General features: G+C 35.0%; 1 protein-coding gene across 3 annotated transcripts; it reads right to left on the reverse strand.

Moving 5' to 3' along the window:
• On the reverse strand, positions 1-26,667 carry LOC127105385 (transcription factor bHLH25). 3 transcript variants are annotated; one of them, XM_051042560.1, is made up of 5 exons: positions 26,502-26,667; positions 26,257-26,406; positions 25,085-25,337; positions 353-414; positions 1-219 (listed from the first exon to the last, which is right to left on the reverse strand). In XM_051042560.1, exons 1-5 carry the CDS (start codon positions 26,541-26,543, stop codon positions 148-150), a joined length of 579 nt encoding a protein of 192 aa, XP_050898517.1. In that variant the 5' UTR covers positions 26,544-26,667; the 3' UTR covers positions 1-147. The 3 variants fall into 3 exon arrangements, with proteins under 3 accessions (XP_050898517.1, XP_050898518.1, XP_050898519.1); XM_051042561.1 differs by lacking the exons at positions 1-219; positions 353-414 and adding an exon at positions 24,719-24,951; XM_051042562.1 differs by lacking the exons at positions 1-219; positions 353-414 and adding an exon at positions 24,719-24,987.
• Between the last annotated feature and the right edge of the window lie 212 nt (positions 26,668-26,879).

A 26,879-nucleotide genomic window follows, 5' to 3' on the forward strand; every position in this document is an offset into this window, starting at 1 on the left:
GTTAAACAATAATTAATTTACGTGATCTTCAAAAATTTGAGATGGCTCTAATTACACATATAGTAAATAAAATACCACAGCTACAACCATGATTATAAAGAGAGTTACAACTAGTATTACAACTGTTTCTTACGTAACAATCACATGCTACTTTGTTGAGGTCACTATTCTGAGTGTTTTCACTAGTTCATCCATTGTAATATTGTATCCATCTCCCATCTGCATGATATATATTAATCACACAATGTCAGAATCTTATGTTAACTTCATTTATTAGTATTCATAAATAAAATATATAGAAATAAAAAGCATGCTAGAATTTTGTCTCTAAATTGAGTTAAGCATTATGTACCTGAGCAACGATGGTGATATCAAAATTGACTTTTCCAAATTGCAAGACACTACTACTCAGTACTAAAAGATGAAGATTTTCAAGATGGGAAAGTATTTTGAGCATAACAGTCTTTTGTTTCTCGCAGTGGATTGTGATAAGAACTTGCTTTTGTAACACTCTTGCTTTCACATTAGGAAGAATATTATTACTTGTTCCACAATTGTCGCTATAAATATTGTTGGATCCAACTCCTTCCAACTCTTTCACACGTTCTTGAAGTTGTTTCACGTACTGTCTAGCTCTGTCTAGAATCAAAATATCGTCCATCTACACATTTATTATATAGAAGGATTAATTTATCATATAGACACAATAATTTTTCAAGTTATATATATCCACTCATTTTTTAAGTGTGTTTTAGTAAATTATATTTAATTATAAATTTTGAATTAAATCAATGCAACAGTTAAATAATCATATATTATTTTTTTATAAGTAATAATTTGAATTGGACAAAACACTAGCGGCACACAATCTTAACATAAAAAGAAAGAAGTCGAAAGAAAAATATAGATCTCAAAAGCAAAATTTACAAAAATTTACATATTAATATTCGAGACATATCACACTTTAATTCTTTCAAGTACTACAAAAGAAAGAGTTATATCAATTTCACAAAAGCATTTTGATCCTATCACGAATTCTAAATTATTTAATATTTTATATATAATATTAATTATCATTTATATAAAACATCAAACAATTTAGACATTTCTTAGTATAAATTTAAATAATTCATACTTACATATTACACACATTAAAATAAAATTATTCACAAAGATAAAATTCTATGGATTTTTCAAATAAATTAATGGTTGGACTCACAATATATATATATATATATATATATATATATATATATATATATATATATATATATAATATATATATATATATATATATATATATATATATATATATATATATATATATACTTTAAGAAAATATTAGAAAATTAGAATTAAATATTTTACATACTTCATTTAGAATTTGATGATGCACTTTTACTGTCCTTCAAAAAAAATATAATTTTATTTTATTATATATGTAGTTTAAAATTGTTAACTAGATTTAGTCGAATAAATTTTTGTCATTGATTGAAATGTAAAATTAATTTATCAAGCTAAAACTGAAGAAAGATTTTAATCAAATACATATAATTTTATTTATATTTATAATCTCAAGAGAAAAAACTTGAAATATACAACTTAAACTTTAAACATAATTAAAACTAAGAGGAACATTCACAAAAAAATTGAATTATTTTAGAAAGTACATAAAAAAATGTTAATATTGTTGTAATGACTGTAATTAGTTGGAGAGTTGAACGCATAAAATCTTTATATATGAAATTAACTAAGTGAAATTTATTTATATATACCAACCTTCTCCAAACCAGGTATGGTGGCTGAAAGTGCCAGCATTTTCTCTCTGAGGTCCCCTTCATATCTGTCGGTGGAATCTCCAATCTCATCATTATATGATTCAAATTCTCCATCTTCAAAAATAACGTCATCACAAATTTCCTACGTAAACAATAAACAAAATAAAGTTTTTCACATATTCTACTATACTACTGTAACTGGTGATGAGTTGAAATTGCATTTTACCAGATCAGAATTAGAAGGCCAATTTTCTCCTGACTCCTCCATTAATTTTGTGGTAAAATGATATATATTATATAAAGTTAAATATTTATGCGAAGAGTTTATATGTGGAGTAATTGTGTGAAAAAATGAAAGGATATTAAGGATATATATAGCTGATATGATTGTGAATCAAGTGAGAAGAGAGAATGAGAGAAATGAAAAATAAAATAGAAGAAAAGCAATGAACCAATCTTCATTGATAAGCAACCACGGTTATAGAGTTTATTATTAATAATAACTATTACTATTATTATCATTATTAAAATATTTTGGGAGAGTTATTATTTTATATATAGTTATTTACACGTGTCATCCACTGAGTGGTGATGTTGGAAGCATGGGAGAGCATCGTGGTTCGCGTGTATGGTATTAAAATTTGATTTTACTCAATGGATTTAGATATCCATGCAGATATGTACAATAACATTTAACTTTAGTCTTTATTTTATTATTTTTTTAAATTTTTGGAGTATTCTGAGTGGAGCTAAATTTGTCTAATTTCGTTGTGGTGGAAGTCTTGTAGATGTGTACAAATTTTCATCTCCATCTACAATTATGAACCTTTAGTGGACTAGTGACCTCCTAGAATATGTACTTTATCACTTCCTTTTTATCTATCTTTTTTTATTATTAAAAATGTATCTTTCATAATCAAAAATAGTATAACTATTTTTTCAATACGTGAGATTGGTTAAGTTAGGTGAAAAAGTTAGTTAAGGAATAGTCAACTCTAGTTTGGATAACTAATTAATAGTCATTTTCATGTAATGAACTCATTCAATGCAGCATAAGAAGATCTTGTTTTGGTATTCTCTCTCATATCTAATTCATTTAATATGATATTAAGTTTAAGAAGTGTTTCTTCCGCTTTATCTTCGTCTTCATCATCCTTGATTGAAGTTCAAAGCTACGCATTTTCAAGTCATCAGAAACTTGAATGATGCACGAAGCTTTAGAGAAGTTCCTATGGAAGATTTAAAAACTTCTCCTCAAAATTCACAAAAATGTGATTCGATTATTTCAAGCTCCTTCATCGCAACTTACATATTCAAGTACTTCACGTTTGCACAAAAGTTGTCCATCAAACTTAAAGAAAACAACTTAAATTACTTTAGAATCAACAAGTAGAAGATTTTATCCTCACTCACAAACTCTTGAGTGATAGTTTATCCTCATATCCTTCCCATGTTAAAAAATGATAATGATAGAATTGTTAATATTGTTTCGGAAGATTATGAAACTTAGATTGTTCAAGATCAAACACTCTTCATTTGACTTTTGTCCACGATTTCTAAAACTATTCCTTCCCATGTTCACTCTCGTAAGCATGCTTATGAAGTTTGGGACAAAATGCATAAGTATTTTCGTTCAAAAATAAAAGCTTGTGTTCATCAGTTAAAGTCAGAATTAAAAGTCAGCAAGAATGGTAATTATTCCATCTCTGAGTATGTTATTAGAATTAGAGGCATAACCAAATCATTGTTAGCAATTAGGGATCCTATCATTGAAAGAGACCAAATAGATGCCATTATTAAAGGTATAACTAAATAATATAATCCTTTCATAATGATGATCTATGGTAAGAGAGAGAGAGAACCAACTCTTATATGGTGATGTTGAAGCCCTTTTGTATGTGCAAGAAGCCCAGTTATACAAGTTTTGTCGAGAACTATCAACTCCTAGTGCAATTGATAATGTTGCTCATGCCATAACCTGTTATAACTCTTGTAGAAATGGTGGTACATCTACCTCTTATCAATAATCTCGTGATAGAGGGCGTGGAAGACAAGTCTACAACACATATAATCGACCAACATGTCAATTCCGCACCAAATATGGTCACTTAGTGATAGATTGTTGTACATATATGATGATTTCTTTGAGCCTTCACCATTAAAGCCTGAGACATATCCCTCATCTTCAAATGGTCCTTATAATGCTAATATAATCCAGAAGAAAATCAAACCTCCGCTTCTGCATAAGTAACTCTTCTTTTAACTCATCAAGATGAACTATAAGTACCTAATGCCTTAAATCTCAAGCCTAGTTTGTAGACTCAGGTCCTTCCCATCACATACTTCTAGCATATCTAATTTATAAAATAAACACTCTTGTGAAGGTTCATATATAGTCCTAGTTTGTAATGGTCATAGCTTGGCAGTCAAGTCAATTGGTTTCTTAATGTTTATATCCAAATTTGTGTTGAATTCTATGTTGAATCTGAACAACTTAGTTGGTAATGGCCATAGCTTGACAGTCAATTCAATTGATTTCTCAAAGTTTAGATCCAAACTTATGTCGAATTCTATGTTGAATCTAAACAACTTAGTTCACGTGCTTATAACTTGGTGCTCCTTAAAGGATTCTTTGTTGCCAATGGATTGTACTTCTTTAACAATCTAACTTTAGAACCTTCAAGCATGTTCATAGACAACAAGTCTCCAAATGTGCATTATATTGTAAATAACATTATTTTTGTTCATAGTTCTTTTAATGCAAATTCAATTACCAATAATATGATCATTTAGAACTCTAGACTAAATCATGTTAATCCTTGAGATACTCTTAGTATTCATGGTCTTCCCCATAAACTATGGTAAATGGACCTTCCTTGGTAGAAGAGAGGGGAATGGTATGATATAACCATAATTTTTCATGGAGAAGTTCTTCCCATAAGCCTTTGGCATCATCGAGATTCTTTTTGAGCCCCTTCAGGATTATCTTGTTGGTTGATTCAACGTGTCCATTAGCTTGCGGGTGGACAACATATAAGAACTTCATTTGAACTTCTAAATTTGGGCAAAAGTTTGTGACTGTGGTGCTGGTGAACTAGGTTCCGCTGTTAGGGATGATGATTCCAGGTAGCCCGAACCTGCATGTAATCTTATGCTAATATAAGCGACATACTTTTTCCGTTGTGATTTTGGAAACAACTTCTGCCAAAATAATCTACTCCTACGATCAAGAATTTTAGTTGTCACGATGCCAGGGGGAACTGGCGAGTAAACATTTTATCAGCTAAGTTTCTTTGGCCTGACACTGTCTGAAAACTTAGTTAGAGACTAAATGAGACTCACTTTTAGCTTTCAATATGGAGGCACCCATTTCAAGGGCGAGAACCATGCTGGCAATGAGAGTTTCATACTCTGCATGATTTTTATGAACTTAAATTCAAACTTAAGTGTTTTCTCAATAAGTATGTCGTCGGGTCCTCAATATGGAGGCACCCATTTGGGGTGTTTTGTCCCCCATGAACAATTTTAAAATTTTGAAGTTAATATTATTATTTACGTTTTAAATTTTGTTTGTTTTAATAAATTTTTGGTTGGTTGAGTGGCAAACCTTCTAGATTGGTTGCTCCTCAAAGAAGTATCCAATGAAGGTGCATCCGAGCTTGGATGGCAATGATAAAAATAAACAAGTGAACAAGGCTAAGGTACATGGTTACCTCCGGCTAGAATTTTAGAATGCACTAAGAACTTTACTCTTTTTTGTAATTGAGTATTGTCTTTTTGCAACATAATTGAATGAATGTTTCATCTAGGACTTAAAACCACAAATTGTGAGGAAACCTCCATTTTACACTTAAATGCTGGATTCTAATAAGCTTTGTTGATTCATTTGATTCATGTTTTGTCTTTTATTATTGTGAATATGTGGAAGCAATTAGAAATGATCAAGGCACTTGTTTTCTATCGAGCACAACCAGTTCCAAATACAACTTACCTGTGAGCAGAGAGAGTATTCGTTAACCTCTTTGAGCTTAAACAGTTGAATCTTTGCTTGAAATAAAACAAAAATCTTTTTCTTGAAACCCGGAAAATTTTGATAATTGTTCTTTTGCCGTAAAAAGTCAAGAGCATTCACTTAGGGTGAGTAAGAAATAAGTTGGGGAGAACGAAAATGAGAATCGGTAAGTGCCACAACTCTTGAAAAACCGAGCAAGCATAAAAAAAAAAAAATATATATATATATATATATATATATATATATATATATATATATATATATATATATATATATATATATATATATATATATAAAATATAGAAAAGAGAAACATCTGTTTTGTAAATATGATGTGAAATATATATATATATATATATATATATATATATATATATATATATATATATATATATATATATATATATATAGAGAGAGAGAGAGAGAGAGAAAAAATAAAAATGAATGCTTGCTTGGAAGAAAAATAGTGAAAAACAAAAATTGAGTTGTGAAATAAGAGTTGTGAAGGTTTCAAATGAGAAATAAATGGAACGAAGTTGAGATGTGTGAATAATGTACAGTGAATGTCTCTTTTGCATCGGCAATTTCGTTTTCAATGGCCTTAGAAATGACCCTTGTTTGTTAACCTAACCAAGCTTCAACCGAAAAGCCCTTAGTGATCTTCGTGCTTCCACATTACCATTTATAATTGTTAGACATTGTATGAATTGAATTGATTTCTTCATTGTTTGTTAGAGAGTGAGATTATTCCCGCGGTTGCAAACGCGTAATTTCTTTAATCCTTATTCGAAGAGGAGAGATAGGGTGATTCATTCAAGATAATATTGTTGTAGATAGATACATATTTCGCATTGCTACTAAGTCTTAGTTCTTGTGTATTATTTTATTCGAACCGTTGGAAAATTGTATCTGCTGATTCGCTTGTGTTTGAGCCGTTTTATCCAACTTCGGAGAAACCTTTCTCTTAAAGCAAATCCTCTTGTCCTTCAAGAGGCATACTTTGCTTGAGGACAAGCAAGAATCTAGTTGGGGAGAGTTGTTAGATACCCAAAAGTGCTTATTTGAGCTATCAAATATGGGTATCTTTCACTCCATTTCCTTGCTAAAGTGTTCGAAACCACCTTTGTTTTAGATGAAATGCAATACAATGATAAACGATCTTGGTACCTTTGATTTGTGTGTTATTGTGCAGGAAGTAGGCATGAAATAATAGAAAATGAAGACACAAGAAATTTGGCAAAGGGATCAAATAAAACAAGCATTCATCAGCTTGCTCGCTAGGCGAGGGCTGTGGCGAAGGACTCGCTAGGCGAGCGTCCAGCGAGAGCCCAGCGAAAAGCTCCAGTTTTTTACAGTGGCAAACATCACCACACTCGCTAGGCGAGCTTCCAGCGAGGTGTGTGGCGAACACGTCCAGACTTGGTGAAAAGCGCAGCCAGCACTCACTCGCTAGGCGAGCCTTTAGCGAGCTCCCAGCGAGCATTCCAGTAGCAAAACCTCTCAAGCTCGCTGGAGCGAATGTTGAAGCGTGACCTTCGCTAGGCGAAGGTTTTGTTCGCTAAGCGAACATGACAGTCTGGCAATGGTTGTTTCTCTGAGCGCAGGTGCCTCAGGTGCCTCATTTAGGGGCTCGCTAGGCGAGCCATTCTGCTCGCCTAGCGAGCATGACAGCTCAGTAGCAGCTCTATAAGTAGCAAGGGCTACTTTTTGGAGTCATACCTTACTTTCCATACTTTTGTACTTTTTTTAGATATTTTCCAGCATTGCTCTAAGGATCTTTTGTGACCTAGAAACCATTTCTCTTCATCTCTTAACAATCTTTCACAAAAAGAAGGTGGATTCCCATCCAATCTCGATTATTCGACTCAGATGTTGATCAACCTTCTTCCGAAACTTGTTGAACAAGCTACCATGAAAATTAGTAGCTAAGTCCTTCATTTTGTCAAGGTTAGATGTAGATGATCATTAGCTTTGTGTGTAAATGTAAGGATCTTCATTTGTAAACTCTTTAATGGTGAATATATGGTGAAAACTTTGTTCTTATTGAAAACTCTTTGTGTTGGTTTATGATCGAGAGATGTTTACCAACTCTTAACCTAGGTTTTCATCCAATCTTGTTTGTTAGCTAGAGATAGTAATGAATGATTTTGTTCACCATAAGGTTGAACCAAAAAGTTGTCATTTTGATAGATTGTGTTAGAGATAAATAATGGATCAAAATGGGAAAACTCACAATGTGTGTTAGAGATAAACACATTAGGAGGACTTTGTGAAATAGTTTATCATCTAAAGAAGTTTATAATTTTTGTTGATCGAACATATACATGCAAAGTGATCGTCGAACCCTAACTTTGGCAATATTTCTCAAATATTCAAATCAAAACTTTTACCGCATTTTATTACACTTTTACGCAAGATACCGTGACAAACACCAAACCCCATTGTTACCTTAAGCTAAGAATTAAAACAACTGTCGAAAGGCGGTGATATCTCACAATCCCTGTGGAGACGATAACAAAAACCCGACACTTAAAATTACAATCAACAAAATGGCGCCGTTACCGGGGATTGTGAATTGATATTGCGAGCATCGCAATAGTTGTTTAAGTTTTAGCTTTCGAATTTTTGACTTGTGCTTGTAATTTGTTTGGTTTAGTGTGCAGCTTACGTTTTATGCGAGGGCAAATCCCTGTGGACGAACTTCTTTTTGATCCTGAGATCGAGAGAACCGCAAGGAGGCTTAATAGCAAAACGAGACGAAGGAGGCAACAGGCTAGACAACGTCAAGAACAAGGAGAAAGTTCTTCTACCACACATCCACCACCGTTCATACCTACCATGGAACCACCACCACCGCCCATTTCCACTTCATGCATAAACAGTCCATGAAACACTGCTCAGTTTGCCAACCACACGGGAAGGCAAGCTGAGATGAAAACGGGAACTCTCAATTTATTATATGGAAGTCCATTCACCGGAATGGACCATGAAGATCCCTTTGCTTTCCTCACAAAATTTTATGAGATAGCATTGGCGGCCGGAGTGGATCAGGCTCAGGAGCTACCGTTATTCAGAAGATTATTTCCCCACGCTTTGCTCGGCAAAGCAAAAGATTGGTACTTAGATCAAACACCGGCCGTCATGACTGACTAGAACGTGTTAGAAGAGAAGTTCATCGAAAGATTCTTCTCCCATAACCGGTTCATGGAATCCAAGACGACCATCTCAGTGTTTGCACAAGGAATCAATGAATCCTTAAATGAAGCGTGGGAAAGATTCAAATCCATGCTTCAGAAATGTAAAGGGCATGGATTTGATGAATTGACTCAAATCCATATTTTCAAAAATGGACTTCAACCAAATTGCAAGACGTTGTTGGATGCTACCTCGGATGGCTCTTTATTGTTTAAAAGTGCCGAAGAAGCTACAAATATCATAAATCGAATGGCTCTAAATGATCTTCAGAGTCAAAGTCGAGGCAACACTTTGAAAACGCCGGGAGTGCTTGAACTTGGGACGAACGATGCCATCCTTGCCCAAAACAAACTCATCTCACAGCAAGTGGAACTCTTAACGCAGCAAATAAAAGAGTTGAGAGAACCTTTTAAAGCTAAACAAATAGCTTGTTGTGAGCTTTGCAAAGGTGAGCATGACACCGGATTCTGTCCACCTCCGGGGTTCGAAGACGTAAACTACATGGCAAACCAAAGGGACTACCAACCGAGACAACAACAACAACAACCTTATCAACCACACCCTCAAAATCAACAACAACATTTCCAAGGGAACCAAGGGTTCCAACCTAGGAGTAACTATTACTATAACCAAGGTTATGGAGGTGGTTCTTCTAGCCGTCAAAATCCTCCCCAAAGTCCTTATCAACCTCAACAACCGTCGGTCGTAACTTCTAAGTTGGAAGAGACATTGACACAATTCATGCAAATTTCAATGGCTAACCAAAAGAGCAATGACGCGGCCATAAAAAATCTCGAGACTCAAGTTGGGCAACTTGCTAAGCAACTCGCGGAACAACAACCCGGTCCTTCCTTTTCGGCAAACACGCAAATAAATCCTAAGGAACATTGTAAAGCGATCATGACGAGAAGTGGGAGGGAGTTGATCAGTGAGAATAAAAAAGGAGATGAGAAAGAAAATGAGGAGGAAATATTGGAGGAAAATATTGATGGAGAAGTGGGGGAGTGGAGTGAGGAGGAAGAAGTTGAAAAGAACGAAAAGAATGGTGAAGTTGAAAAGAAAAAAAGTGTGGAAATTGAGAAAAATAAAAGTGATGAAATAAGGGGGGAGGAAGTGAAAAAACCTAGATGGAGGAGTTCTAGAGTTGCAAAGGGAAAGGAGGTAGTGAGCACTACTCCAATCCAAAACCTTCCTTATCCTCATGCCCCGTCCAAAAGGGAGAATGAACGGCATTACGCCCGGTTCATGGATATTTTTAAACAATTGCAAATCAACATTCCGTTTGCCGAAGCCTTTGAGCAAATGCCCAAGTATGCCAAATTCATGAAGGACATACTTACAAAAAAGCGGAGGTATACGGAACCGGAGACCATCGTCCTAGATGCGAGCTGTAGTGCCATTATTCAAAGGACGCTTCCAAAAAAAGAGGTTGATCCGGGAAGAGTTACTTTGCCAGTTAAAATTGGTGATATCTATGTCGGGAAAGGACTAATTGACTTGGGGTCAAGCATTAATCTTATACCTTTGTCTATTATAAAGAGGCTTGGCAACATTGAAATTAAGTCCATCCGAATGACGTTGCAATTGGCAGATAAGTCGACTACCCATCCTCATGGCGTAGCCCAAGATGTTTTGGTTAAAGTCGACAAATTCTTTTTCCCGGTCGATTTTATTGTTATTGATATGGAAGAAGATGATGATGCTCCGCTCATCTTGGACCGACCGTTCATGAAAACCGCGTGAATGATGATAGACGTTGATGACGGTTTGATGAAGGTGAGAGTCCAAAATGAGGAAGTTACATTCGATCTATTCGAAGCAATGAAGCATTCAAAAGATAGAAATGATAGCTTTCGCATCGATGTGATCGAAGAGGCAATTTTGGAGGTTTCTAAGCATATTCATGAGATATCTCCTATGGAGTTAGCTCTTGACGACTCATTGGAAGTTTTCACAGCTGAAGAAGAGCAAGCTCTGGAGGAATGCTTAAGGGAACTTGATGGTTTAGACGAACTACAACCGTGGGAAGTTAAGGAGGAAGACTTGAAGAAGGAGGTTAATGACGAAAAAGCGCCTATTGAATTGAAAATATTACCTTCTACTTTGAAGTATGTATTCCTAGATGAGACCGAAGCAAAGTCGGTCATCATAAGCAACCTTTTGTCAAATGATGAAGAAGCCCGCTTGATCAATGTGCTAAAAAAAAATCAAGAAGCCATGGGTTGGACTCTTTCCGATCTAAAAGGAATTAGCCCTTCCTATTGCATGCATAGGATCTTGATGGAAGAGGATTTTAAGCCGGTAGCTCAACCACAACGCCGCTTAAATCCTACCATGAAGGAGGTTGTAAGAAAAGAAGTTGTAAAGTTGTTGGATGCGGGAATGATTTACCCAATTTCGGATAGTCCATGGGTTAGTCCCGTGCATGTTGTTCCGAAGAAAGGTGGAATTACCGTGATCCGAAATGACAAGGATGAGTTGATCCCTACTAAAGTTGCAACGGGGTGGCGAATGTGTATTGATTATAGGCGGTTGAATAACGCAACTCGAAAAGATCATTTTCCACTCTCGTTCATGGATCAAATGCTCGAAAGACTCTCGGAGCAAAAATACTATTGTTTCTTGGATGGCTATTCCGGGTATAACCAAATTGCGGTTGACCCGGCCAATCATGAAAAGACGGCTTTCACATGTCCGTTTGGAGTTTTCGCATACCGAAAAATGCCCTTTGGGTTGTGCAATGCACCGGTGACTTTCCAAAGATGTGTGCAAGCCATTTTTGCCGACCTTATTGAGAAAACAATGGAAGTCTTCATGGATGACTTCTCGGTATTTGGTGGGTCCTTTAGTCTATGCTTGGCAAATTTGAAAACGGTGCTCGAAAGATGTGTGAAGACCAACCTGGTGCTTAATTGGGAGAAGTGTCACTTCATGGTGACCGAGGGGATCGTGCTTGGCCATAAAGTCTCTTCAAGAGGGCTTGAAGTTGATCGAGCTAAGGTTGAAGTGATTGAAAAGTTACCTCCTCCGGTGAATGTGAAGGGAATCCGAAGCTTTTTGGGGCACGCTGGGTTCTATCGGCGCTTTATCAAAGACTTCTCAAAGGTAGCTAAGCCTTTGAGTAATTTGCTAGCTAAGGACCAGGTATTTCTCTTAACCGATGAATGTTTGCAAGCTTTTGAAACTTTGAAAGAAAAATTGGTTACCGCTCCAATTATAGTCGCTCCAAATTGGAATTTAAATTTTGAGCTAATGTGTGATGCAAGCGACTATGCAATCGGAGCGGTACTTGGCCAAAGAAAAGAGAAAAATTTTCATGCGATACATTACGCAAGTAAAGTTCTTAATGAGGCTCAAATTAACTATGCCACAACTGAAAAAGAATAACTTGCGATAGTGTATGCGCTTGAAAAGTTTAGATCTTATCTTATAGGCTCTAAAGTCGTAGTGTATACCGACCACGCGGCGATTAAATATTTGCTCACCAAACCGGATTCGAAGCAAAGGCTCATCCGTTGGATCCTCTTGTTGCAAGAATTTGATGTTGAAATCAAAGACAAGAAAGGATTGGAAAATTTGGTGGCGGATCATTTATCCCGCTTAGTGAATGTGGAGGTTACCGCGTCAGAGAAGGAAATCCGGGAAGAATTTCCTGATGAAAAACTGTTCAAAGTTCAAGTTAGGCCGTGGTTTGCAGACTTTGCGAACCACAAGGCTAGTGGTTTTGTGCCTCCCGACCTAACTTCGAACCAAAAAAGGAAGTTTCTTTCGGATGCCAAGTATTACGTATGGGATGACCCGTACTTGTTTAAGTTGGGTAGTGATAACCTTTTAAGGAGATGCGTTACTGGCGATGAAGCGCAGAGCATCCTTTGGCATTGTCACAACTCGCCTTACGGCGGACACTATAATGGGGTGAGAACGGCCACTAAAATCCTTCAGTCAGGATTTTATTGGCCCACTATTTTCAAAGACGCACATACCCATGCGCAAAGTTGTGATAGTTGCCAGAGAAGCGGTGGGATTGGTAAGAGAGACGAGATGCCTCTCCAAAACATCCAAGAGGTCGAAGTATTTGATTGTTGGGGCATTGATTTTGTAGGACCATTCCCACCCTCTTATGGTAACGAGTATATGCTTGTCGCAGTTGATTACGTTTCTAAGTGGGTTGAGGTGATTGCCTCACCTCGGACGGATGCGAAAACGGTGATAAATTTTTTGAAGAAAAACATATTTTCCCGTTTCGGAACCCCCCGAGTGTTGATAAGTGACGGAGGATCACACTTTTGTAGTGCACCGTTGGAAAGCATTTTAAAACATTACGGTGTATCACACAGAGTGGCAACTCCGTATCACCCACAGGCTAATGGGCAAGCTGAGGTCTCTAATCGTGAGATTAAGAGAATCCTCGAAAAAACTGTATCAAATTCGAAAAAAGAGTGGTCACAAAAATTGGATGAAGCGTTATGGGCATACCGTACCGCCTTTAAAGCTCCAATTGGCCTAACTCCTTTTCAATTGGTGTTTGGTAAAACTTGCCATTTGCCGGTCGAATTGGAGCACAAAGCCTTGTGGGCTCTGAAATTTTTAAATTTTGAAAATGATTTGGCCGGTGAGAAAAGGAAGGTGCAACTGCTTGAGTTGGAAGAGATGCGCAATGCCGCATATCACTCAAGCTGGTTGTACAAAGAGAAGGTAAAAAAATACCATGACAAAAAGCTCTGAAAGAAAGAATTTGTGCCGGGACAGTTGGTCCTCTTGTTCAATTCCAGGTTGAAGTTATTCCCCGGAAAGTTGAAATCAAAATGGTCCGGGCCATTTCGGGTCAAAGAAGTTAAGGAGTACGGAGCTATTGTCATTGAGGACCTGGAAAAGAAGGACAGTTGGACCGTTAATGGCCAACGTTTGAAGGTTTATCTTGGCGGTCATGTGGATCGCGAGAGCTGTGCTATTCCTTTGGATGCTCCTCTGTGAGCATCACACCGTCGAGCTTAGCCGACGTTAAACAAGCGCTTGTTGGGAGGCACCCCAACATTGTAAGTATTTACAGTTTTTCTGTTCTGTTGTAGTGGGATTCCAATTGTTAAGACCTTGCTGAAATGTACCTGGAATGCTGTCTTTGAAAAGGCAAATGCTGTCATGCTCGCTTGATGCTCGCTAGGCGAAGCAGTAGCGAGCAGATTCGCTAGCTGCTCGCTAGGCGAAGCAGCAGCGAGCGCTGCGTGACAGCACTAATTAAATCTCAGCATGCCATGTATTTTGGGCCCAAACAAAATTTCTTTTTAACAACTCTGCTCTCACGAACACTCAAGCACTCTATCACTTTTTCATCTCACTCAAACTTTAAACCCTTACATTGCATCCCTAACCTCTTGTGAATTTCAAATTCAACAGATCTTAAATCAGGTTTGCCCCTTCTTCATTACTTTCTGTTTCTTTCTGTTTCCAAAATTGCGTGAAATTTCTGAACATGAGACATTTAGGATGAAGTTGTGGTGTGGGAAACTTTAGGTTTTGCATGTGGGGAACTTTAGGTTTTGCATGTGGGAAATTTTAGGTTTTGCATGTGGGTTTGTAAGTACATATAGCATAGAACGATTCTTTTCTTGATAGATCATTTTGTTCTGAAATTGACACCATGAGAACTTGGGTTTTGGGAAAATTTCACTGTAAATTCTGCAGAACCCAAAAACCCGTAAGGTTCGCTAGCAACTCGCTAGGCGAACCTGGGGCGAGCATTCGCTGCTACTTCGCTAGGCGAAGCAGCAGCGAGCATGACAGTACTTTGAATTCTGGTTTTGCTGTCTAATCTGTTTTGTGTTTGTGTTGCTTCCTCTTTATGTTTTGTAGATGGAATCCAGATCCGGAGCTTCGAAGAAGAGAAAGGGAGGGAACACTTCCCGTCCCGTACCAATACAATTTGACACCGACAAATTTGTCGGGCCGAAGCAAGCCGCAAGATACGTTGCTTTGGAGAAGCGAAAAATTCTACCGGAAAAGAGATTCGTCATCAACCCTGAAGGCACGAACCGAACATTCGCCGGGTTGATTGACACCAAAAAGTGGGATCGGTTAATTTCCCCACTGGAGCATTACGATATCGCAACGGTGCGTGAGTTCTATGCGAACGCACTTCCGGATGATGACGAGCCATTTACATGGACATCTAGAATGTCCGGTCGTCCGGTTGCTTTTGATCGGGATGCTATTAACCGCGTCCTTGGTGAACCGCTCCAACTGGGAGCCGAGGAGAGAGACACCTACCACACAGAATTAAGGATTCACCGGGATACGGATGCAATTTCTGCTGCCCTGCTTTTGAGAGGGAAATCAGTTGAGCTGAACCCATCTGGGGTTCCCATGAGATACCATAGGGAGGACATGACTCCCTTGGCTCAACTGATCATGCTGTTGGTTCTTACAAACATCAAACTTAAGTCCCACACTTCTACCGTGCCGATCCCAGTGGCACACTTGGTACACTGTATCCTCACTAACGTCCAGATCGATGTGGCGAGGATTATTGCTTTGGAATTAAAATCCGTGATTGAAAGCGGGCTGAAGGCGGGGGCACGAGTGAATTGTCCCCTGGCTTTCCCTTGCCTAATCATGAGTTTGTGCATGCAAGCGAGGGTGAGGCTACCCTCTAGGGGTCAAGTAAGGATCCCGCCACCCATTGATGACCGTTACGTGGCCAAGTATTGCAGGGCGAAGAATGTTAGAGGTAGTTCAGCTGCTAAGGGTACTCGGGCTTCTGATGGTCCTGGTACTTCTACTCTCGGACCCGATCCTTACCAGCAGGCTGTCTGCAATTACAACTGGGACTAGATGGCGGTAACTCAGCGTGCCATGCTCGATATGCACGATTCTATGCAGCTGTTACAGCTGCAAGGACGTGACCCCACCGGTGATCACTCATTGATGACGCGTGAGCAGTTTCTGCTTAACGCTAACTGGCCTGTGGACAGGCCTGTGTTTGGAGAAGGGGCGGGTGCTGGTGCGTCTTCTGGTGCTGCTGATGGAGATGATGATGATGATGAGGCTACCGGTTCTGAGGCCGGTACTGATGAGGGTTATGAGTCCGTGGAGGGCTAAGTTATTTTATTTTTCATGTTATGTTTTATTTCTATTGTATTTTCAGAATTATGTATTTTGATTTTAGCTATGTACTTTTGGGGTATTTTGTCCCCCATGAACAATTTTAAAATTTTGAAGTTAATATTATTATTTACGTTTTAAATTTTGTGTGTTTTAATAAATTTTTGGTTGGTTGAGTGACAAACCTTCTAGATTGGTTGCTCCTCAAAGAAGTATCCAATGAAGGTGCATCCGAGCTTGGATGGCAATGATAAAAATAAACAAGTGAACAAGGCTAAGGTACATGGTTACCTCCGGCTAGAATTTTAGAATGCACTAACAACTTTACTCTTTTTTGTAATTGAGTATTATTTTTTTGCAACATAATTGAATGAATGTTTCATCTAGGACTTAAAACCACAAATTGTGAGGAAACCTCCATTTTACACTTAAATGCTGGATTCTAATAAGCTTTGTTGATTCATTTGATTCATGCTTTGTCTTTTATTATTGTGAATATGTGGAAGCAATTAGAAATGATCAAGGCACTTGTTTTCTATCGAGCACAACCAGTTCCAAATACAACTTACCTGTGAGCAGAGAGAGTATTCGTTAACCCCTTTGAGCTTAAACAGTTGAATCTTTGCTTGAAATGAAGCAAAAATCTTTTTCTTGAAACCCGGAAAATTTTGATAATTGTTCTTTTGCCGTAAAAAGTCAAGAGCATTCACTTAGGGTGAGTAAGAAATAAGTTGGGGAGAACGAAAATGAGAATCGGTAAGTGCCACAACTCTTGAAAAACCGAGCAAGCATAAAATATATCTATATCTATATATATATATATATATATATATATATATATATATATATATATATATATATATATTATATATATATATATATATATATATATATATATATATATATATATATATATATATATATATATATATATATATATATATATATATATATATATAATATAGAAAAGAGAAACATCTGTTTTGTAAATATGATGTGAAAAAAAAAAAAATATATATATATATATATATATATATATAGAGAGAGAGAAAATAAAAATGAATGCTTGTTTGGAAGAAAAATAGTGAAAAACAAAAATTGAGTTGTGAAATAAGAGTTGTGAAGGTTTCAAATGAGAAATAAATGGAACGAAGTTGAGATGTGTGAATAATGTACAGTGAATGTCTCTTTTGCATCGGCAATTTCGTTTTCAATGGCCTTAGAAATGACCCTTGTTTGTTAACCTAACCAAGCTTCAACCGAAAAGCCCTTAGTGATCTTCGTGCTTCCACATTACCATTTATAATTGTTAGACATTGTATGAATTAAATTGATTTCTTCATTGTTTGTTAGAGAGTGAGATTATTCCCGCGGTTGCAAACGCGTAATTTCTTCAATCTTTATTCGAAGAGGAGAGATAGGGTGATTCATTCAAGATAATATTGTTGTAGATAGATACATATTTCGCATTGCTACTAAGTCTTAGTTCTTGTGTATTATTTTATTCGAACCGTTGGAAAATTGTATCTGCTGATTCGCTTGTGTTTGAGCCGTTTTATCCAACTTCGGAGAAACCTTTCTCTTAAAGCAAATCCTCTTGTCCTTCAAGAGGCATACTTTGCTTGAGGACAAGCAAGAATCTAGTTGGGGAGAGTTGTTAGATACCCAAAAGTGCTTATTTGAGCTATCAAATATGGGTATCTTTCACTCCATTTCCTTGCTAAAGTGTTCGAAACCACCTTTGTTTTAGATGAAATGCAATACAATGATAAACGATCTTGGTACCTTTGATTTGTGTGTTATTGTGCAGGAAGTAGGCATGAAATAATAGAAAATGAAGACACAAGAAATTTGGCAAAGGGATCAAATAAAACAAGCATTCATCAGCTTGCTCGCTAGGCGAGGGCTGTGGCGAAGGACTCGCTAGGCGAGCGTCCAGCGAGAGCCCAGCGAAAAGCTCCAGTTTTTTACAGTGGCAAACATCACCACACTCGCTAGGCGAGCTTCCAGCGAGGTGTGTGGCGAACACGTCCAGACTTGGTGAAAAGCGCAACCAGCACTCACTCGCTAGGCGAGCCTTTAGCGAGCTCCCAGCGAGCATTCCAGTAGCAAAACCTCTCAAGCTCGCTGGAGCGAATGTTGAAGCGTGACCTTCGCTAGGCGAAGGTTTTGTTCGCTAAGCAAACATGACAGTCTGGAAATGGTTGTTTCTCTGAGCGCAGGTGCCTCAGGTGCCTCATTTAGGGGCTCGCTAGGCGAGCCATTCTGCTCGCCTAGCGAGCATGACAGCTCAGTAGCAGCTCTATAAGTAGGAAGGGCTACTTTTTGGAGTCATACCTTACTTTCCATACTTTTGTACTTTTTTTAGATATTTTCCAGCATTGCTCTAAGGATCTTTTGTGACCTAGAAACCATTTCTCTTCATCTCTTAACAATCTTTCACAAAAAGAAGGTGGATTCCCATCCAATCTCGATTATTCGACTCGGATGTTGATCAACCTTCTTCCGAAACTTGTTGAAAAAGCTACCATGAAAATGAGTAGCTAAGTCCTTCATTTTGTCAAGGTTAGATGTAGATGATCATTAGCTTTGTGTGTAAATGTAAGGATCTTCATTTGTAAACTCTTTAATGGTGAATATATGGTGAAAACTTTGTTCTTATTGAAAACTCTTTGTGTTGGTTTATGATCGAGAGATGTTTACCAACTCTTAACCTAGGTTTTCATCCAATCTTGTTTGTTAGCTAGAGATAGTAATGAATGATTTTGTTCACCATAAGGTTGAACCAAAAAGTTGTCATTTTGATAAATTGTGTTAGAGATAAACAATGGATCAAAATGGGAAAACTCACAATGTGTGTTAGAGATAAACACATTGGGAGGACTTTGTGAAATAGTTTATCATCTAAAGGAGTTTATAATTTTTGTTGATCGAACATATACATGCAAAGTGATCGTCGAACCCTAACTTTGGCAATATTTCTCAAATATTCAAACCAAAACTTTTACCGCATTTTATTACACTTTTGCGCAAGATACCGTGACAAACACCAAACCCCATTGTTACCTTAAGCTAAGAATTAAAACAATTGTCGAAAGGCGGTGATATCTCACAATCTCTGTGGAGACGATAACAAAAACCCGACACTTAAAATTATAATCAACAACAGGATAGGGAGGCAAGGAGAACTGTAAGTTATTGCACATCTTTGATGTTGGTAGGGCTCTTCACATTGATGACTGCTTGATACTTATTCGGATTGGCTTCAATGCCTTTCTTAGTTAAAATGAACCCATTATAGGATTCAAACGTATGTTTTATTTCCTCATGGGTTGTAAGACACCTCCAAATCTACAGTGTGGCTATATCCTTCAACCATTTTACTATCATGTAATTTACATAGACCTCTAGGTTCTTCCCTATATGGTGGGAGAACATGTGTCCCTTAGTCGCTGGTAGGTGGCGCCAACATTCTTGAGGCCGAAGGGTATGGCATTGTAATATTTGGTGCCATGATTTAACATGAAATCTATCTTGGAAGTGTCTAGGGGATCCATCTGAATTTGGTTTTATTCGTAGTAGGCTTCCATGAAGCTTAATGTTCGTTATCTTGAGGACCTATCAATCAGGAGGTTAATATCTGAAAGAGGATAACGGTTCTTAAGACAGGAGAAATTAAGGTCGGTGAAGTCCACGTACATGCGCCACTTGTTTTTTGCTTTCCTCACTAACATTATGTTATCTAACTAGGTTGGATAATTTGTTTCTATGATGAACTCGACGTTCGTTAACTTTTCTACTTCATCTTCAATGGAAACTATCTTCTCCTCACCAAATTTCCACTTCCTCTACGCTAGTGGCTTGGTGGAAGGGTTGACAGAGAGGTACTCATCACTCTGGTGTATATGCCAGACATACATTTCTATTGAGTTGGTCGACTAACTCACGTTCTTCTTCCTTGGTAAGAGAGGCACTTATCTTTGTCACTTGATGGGCTTAAGGTCCTATTCTAACTTCCTTCAATTTCTTTGTGGGCGTGTGTCTCTCATTGTCCACGCTCAGCCTAGGATCCAAGCATCCGACGTCCGTGTCTAGAGCCCCTAGGGAGGGGGAATCCACTAGGGCGAGCTCTTCCCATTCCGTCGCGAGGCTAGTTTGATAACATTTTTTAGCGCTTTTATGGTCTCCTTGAATTGTCTTGACTAATCCTCTAGAAAACATGTATTTCATAACTAGATATCGGGTGGAAATAAATGCCCTTATTGCATTGATAGCGGGTCGACCCAGTATGGTGTTATAGGGTGATAAGGCGTTTACTATGAGATAGTTGACTTCAACCATCTTGGTGTCGTCCTCTTTTCCAAAGGTCTTTTCTTAGGTCACATTTCCCATAACTTGTACCAATCCTCACCTGACAATCCTATTAACAGACCCTAGAACATTTTGATATCGTTAGGATCGACATTAAGCTTTTGGAAAGTGTCCCAAAATAGAATTTCAACAGAGTTTCCATGATCTATCAGGATTTTCTTGATATCCAAATTGCCATGTTGCACAGTGATATCCAAATTGCCATGTAGCACAACACATGCATGTCATAATGATGTGATATTCTACAGGAAAGAGTATGAAAACTTGAAGGAGTGCCCGAGATGTGAGGAGTCACGCTACAAGCTGAAGGGCGATGGTGCTGAAGATGATGATGGTGTAACTAGAAAGGGTGTTCATTCCAAGGTGATATGTTACCTACTGATAATTCAAAGATTCAATAGACTGTTTGTTAATATAAATGACACAAAGAATACCAGATCACGTGCAGATGAAATATTATGTGATGGAAAATTCACCATGTAGTTGATTCATCGGAATGGAAGAAAATTGATTTGTTGTTTCCATATTTTACCCTTGAGCCAAGGAACCTTAGGCTTGGACTTGCCACCAACAGAATGAACTTGTTTGGTAATATGAGTACTAGCCATACTTTATGGTCAGTTTTTCTCATAATTTACAACCTATCTTCGTGTTTGTGGATGAAACCCAAATATATTATGTTATCATTGATGATTTCGGCTCCAAAACAACTGGGAAACGACATAAATATTTATTTAACTCCATTGATTGAAGATTTAAGAGTTTTGTGGGAGGAACGAGTTCATGTTAATGATGCGTATATGGGTGATAATTTTAATATGCATGCCATGTTGTTTTGCATAGTCAATTATTGTCCTGCATACGCTAATTTTTCTGGATACAATGTTAAGGAACATAAAGTGTGTCCTATATGTGAAGATGATACATGCTTCTACTAACTATGAAATGGAAGAAAGACTAATTACCTTAATCAGGAAGAAAGACCCAATCATCCATATCGTAGATTGCAGAATGCTTTTAATTGAGAGCATGAGTTTGATATCGTTCCAAAACCCTTAATCGGGGAGGAAGTTTATGAAAAAAAACACATTAATGTTGTCTTTGGAAAGAACCAAAAAGGTCCCACGGATATTTTTTTTGAAAAAAGATGTCGGTGTTCTTTGATCTTTCATATTGGTATATCCTCGATGTAAGACAATGTCTTGATATGATGCATGTGAAGAAAATTGTCTATGATAGTTTGATTGGAACACTTCTTAACATTAAAGGAAAGACAAAAGATAGTAAGAATTCATATCTATATGTGGTGGAGATGAATATACGACAAGAGTTAGCCCCAAAAGAAATACAAAATAGAACATATATTGACTTCAACATGTCACACTATGTTTAAAAAGGAAAAAAGTTTTTGCAATTGTTTGCAGGGTATCAAAGTTCTTCAAGGGTGCTCATCAAATATGAAGATACTTGTGTCAATGAAATATCTCAAATTAGTTGACTTAAAATCTCATGATTGTCATATATGCCTAAGTTTAATGTAATAACTTAGAGTGCATACGACATTACTAAATTTACATTCTTTAAAAAAAAGCATAGGATGATAATAGTATCATATAAATAGTGGGGTTATGGTTGACGTTGAATCCATGTACTTCTATAGTTCCAAAGGTAAGAATCATGTAATGACATCTAGAGTGTACTTTGGGGTCATTGGGGAGATTTTTAAGATTGATCATGTTATTTTTAAAGTGACATTATTTAAGTGCAAGCGGATTGGCAATAACATTAATGTAGAAACCGATGAATTAGGATTCACACAGGTTGACCTTCAAAAGACAAATTATATGAACGAATGATTCATCATGGCATCCCAAGTAAAACATTTTTTTATATCACTGATCCTTCTAACACTAGATGGTCAATTATTCTATAAGAAAAATATATTTCTGATAATGATGAAAATCAAGATTTAAACTTTGAGACCCCTTTTTTGCAACACATGTGAGTCTCTCATCTGAAGAAAAATAATTCATATGATGTGCATTCTATTCATTATGGTAATCAAGAAGGGATATGCAAAAACTAGTAAGTAAGTATTTTATATGACTTAGGAATATATGTTTATTCATTTTATATTTGTATACTTTTTACTGATATTTATTTTTTCCAACATGTAGAAATATTGAAGGATAACATATGTTGCATCACTTTAGAAGTAAAAAGCCTAAAAATAAAAATGCCTAAAGTATATGTTATTATTTGTGACATTCATATATGCTTATAAATTATTTATGTTAGTTGTAGTTTTTTATTCATGTTGTTGATATTGAAGTTTAAATGTTTTTATTGTGGCTGAGATTGAAGTTTGAATGTTGTTGTTGTTGTTGTTGTTGTTGTTGTTGTTGTTGTTGTTGTTGTTGTTGTTGACATCAATTGTTTAAAGATTTAATGTTGTTGTTGTTGATTAATCTAATTGGTTTCAATATGATTCAAATTATAGATGCTTAACGACTGATTACAAAATTCACAGAAGAAAACTTTTGGACGACCGTTCACAAATTTGCATTTTGGTTTTTACTTTTGTTGGTTAATCATTTATTTTGGTTTTGTTGTGAAAATATAATGTGTGTGCCATTTTGACTTTGTAATTGGTGTAAAGAATGAATATTTTTGGTACATAAGAATGTTTTTGTTTCAAAAATGGATAAAATAGGTTATATTTAAAATAATATAGGTTAAAACGAAAATATAGAAAAATATAGAAAAAAAATTAATAACAAGGATTTTCCCCTCGGTTATTTTAATAAATCAATGTAGTAAGACGAATACTATTACCTCAATTATATAAGTGGGGGCGCTATCAATTTCTGAAAATTTAAAAAAAAAATACATTTGTTAGGGATCGAACCCAGACCAATAAGTTTTGCCCCTCATAGTAAGAATAACCATTGTACTTTTCATGACACTCTTTGCTACCTCACATAAGAAACCCTCATTTCTAATCGAGATAAAATGTGTTTTTCGTAGAAGTGTAAATATTCTCTCACAATGTGTATATAAGGTTCTATCACAAAATGTCTATATATACATTTCAAAAAAAAATTACGTAATATTAAAAAAAAACTAATGTTTTTTCCTTTGGTTGAAACACCCAACCGAGGTAAATACCTACATTTCATCTTGAATACTAAAACTTACTGAGAGAAAAAGTGGCGCGTGCATTCAAGTTTTGAAAATATAAAAATGCAGTTATTGAAAATCAAATCCATAACCAGTAAAATTTTCTTCTTGGTTAGTATATTAACCGAGTGACCAAATAATGCGATTTCCATAACACCCTTCTTTACCTCCGCCAACAAACCAAAATAAAACTCTTTTTTTTAAATCACTTGTGTGGTTTCAAATATGTAATTCTCAAGATATACAGGAAGAAGAATTTTGTTTGCGGATACTAGAGGTGAAAATAAGTTGGGTCAAGTTAGCCTTTGTGAAGTTTAAGTCTAATTTGTCAAAAAATTGAAACCTAAGTCTAACATGTAGTCTTTCATAAGCTTATTTTTAGGCATGAGTCTGACATTTTCAAATGCATGGTTAGCCTGTTAGCCTACATAAATGTCTATTTATTTTAGACATATATAAATAAGCAATTCAAATAATGTTTAAATAGACTAATAAACTAAAACACCAATGAGAATAAAAGTTTAGTTGTTTGTATTGACTTATTTTAACTTAACTATTAACATAAATTTTGTGAGTATTCGTTTTAGAGAACTTTTGAAAATAACTTAAGATATTGTTTATAAAATGTTTTTATCTTATTTTCATAAATTCTTCAAGATAACCAAATTATATATATATATATATATATATATATATATATATATATATATATATATATATATATATATATATATATATATATATATATATATATATATATATATATATATATATATATATATATATATATATTAATTCAAAATATAAAACATATTATAATGATAATAAAAAATTATTCATATTTATTTAAATAAATTGTCTGATAAACTTAAAAGATATTTTTTTATGATCCGATACATACAATTTTTAACTAAATAGACTTAAAAGAAAAACTTAAACATTTTCTATTTAAAAAAAAAATTGATCAGATCTAAGCTTCTGTAAACTTGACCTTAACCACTTGTTAGTCGATACACTGACTTTTAGGTTAATTCCTTTCATAGGTTTTTGCCGGCAAGTCATAATATAAATGAATTTCGGTTGGTTTGGCACTCTAAAGTTTTGTCATTAAAAATATTAAAAATGGATCTACACGTATACTCCAATTACAACAACATAGTAAATAAATTACCACCAACTACAACTACAATTATAAACAGAATTTCAACTAGTATTACACTTGTTTCATACGTAACAATCACATGCTACTGTATTCGAGATCACTATTCTGAGTGTTTTCACTAGTTCATCCACTTCAATGTTGTAACCATCACTCATCTGCGTTATAAATGTTGATTTCAGCATGTCAGAGTCCTATGTTATAAGTCAATAATTTAGAAATTAAAAATATGCTACAATTTTGTCTCAAGATTATCACTAATCCTATATATATGAGTTAAACATTATGTACCTAAAAGATGAAGATTTTCAAGATGAGTAAGTATTTTGAGCATAACACTCTTTTGTTTCTCGCAGTGAATTGTGATAAGAACTTGCTTTTGTAACACTCTTGCTTTCACATTAGGAAGAATATTATGATTACTTGTTCCACAATTGTCGCTATAAATATTGGTTGGACCAACATCTTCTTTTAGCTCATTAACACGTTCTTGAAGCTGTTTCACATATTGTCTAGCTTTGTCTAGGATCGAAGTGTCATCCATCTACACATTTAATTTATAGACAAATTTATTTTTCAAGCCATATACCCTCTTTTTAATGTATTTCAACATATTATGATTAAAATTTATTAAATTCATAGAACTTAAATCAACTAAACGGTTAATTAATTTTATATTATATAGATATCTTTAATATAAAACATCAAACAATTTAGACATTACTTAGTTTATATATTTAAATAATAGATACTTATATATCTTTCAAATAGCATATTATACATTAAAATAAAATTATGTATAGGGTTAAACTTTTATGATTTTATTATTGACTTGATCTATTTAAGAGATCTTTCAAATTAATATTTGCATTGATTTAATTAATAAGTTAATAAAAAAATTCTAATAATTTACGAAGATCTTATATTTAAGTTTAAACAAAATAATTTTAAAGATTTTTTAAAATAAATACTCCTTTGAAAACAAAATATAGATAAAATTATATGTGAAAAGTACAATCTAAAGTTATCAAATAAATAATAAAAATTATGTTTAAATATGTAATCCTAACAATATACTGTTTTTTTAATTTGATGCTTTGATTTTAAATTCTACAACATTTTTTTATTTGATTTTAATCTTTACAAATATTTTTAATTTAGTCTCTTTAATATTCAAAATATTTAACTTTAATCTTTACATCATTATATTGAAGAAATTAATATTAAATATAACTTTTTATGATTAAATTTTATAATATTGATAATTTCAAGTTAAAAAACTTGAAACTATACAACTCAAACTTCAAACAGAACTAAAATTGAGAGGAACATACATACAAAAATTGAATTCTTTAGAAACAACCTAGAAAATGTTATTATTGTTATGACTGTAATTAGTTGGAGAGAACACACAGAATCTTTATATATCAAACTAATTAAATGAAATTTATTTATATACTAACCTTCTCCAAGCCAGGTATGATGGCTGAAAGTGTCAACATTTTCTCTCTAAGGTCCCTCTCATATCTCCCATTTTTGTCGGTGGAATCTCTAATTTCCTCATCACATGATTCAGATTCTCCGTCTTCAAAAATAACATCATCACAAATTTCCTATGTATAAATTAACACAACAAACAAAGTAAAGTTATTCAAATATTCTACTATACTATAGATTTGGTGATAAATGAGTAGAAATAGCATTTTACCAAATCAGAATCACAAGGCCAATTTTCTCCGGACTCCTCCATTAATTTTGTGGTAAAAAATGAAAGGATATTGTGGATATATATTTGAGAAGACTGAATGAGAGAAATGAAAAAGACAAATACAAGAAAAGCAATGAACCAAACTTCATGGATAAGTTAGTGGTTATATAGTATATTATCATTATTAAATTGTTTTGATGCAATTATTATCATATACTCATTCTTTTTAAAATCACTTTCATTTTTTAACAAATAAAATTTATTTTAAAATAATTTTAAATATACTAATAATTCCTATTTTTTAAATCGTATCATAGATAAGGGACACAAATTAGCATTATCCTTTAATTATTAATTTATATACGATAATATATTAAC

The sequence above is a fragment of the Lathyrus oleraceus genome, chromosome 7 (assembly GCF_024323335.1).
Source record: "Lathyrus oleraceus cultivar Zhongwan6 chromosome 7, CAAS_Psat_ZW6_1.0, whole genome shotgun sequence".
Classification (NCBI taxonomy): Eukaryota; Viridiplantae; Streptophyta; class Magnoliopsida; order Fabales; family Fabaceae; genus Lathyrus; species Lathyrus oleraceus.

Bases quoted from the DNA above. Each gene is read 5' to 3' on its own strand.
- LOC127105385 (XM_051042560.1), bottom strand. From the start codon at position 26,543: ATGGAGGAGTCCGGAGAAAATTGGCCTTGTGATTCTGATTTG. The intron at 26,407-26,501 runs GTAAAATGCTAT...ATTTATACATAG, and splicing joins GGCCTTGTGATTCTGATTTG to GAAATTTGTGATGATGTTAT. The intron at 25,338-26,256 runs GTTAGTATATAA...TTAAATGTGTAG, and splicing joins TCATACCTGGCTTGGAGAAG to ATGGATGACACTTCGATCCT.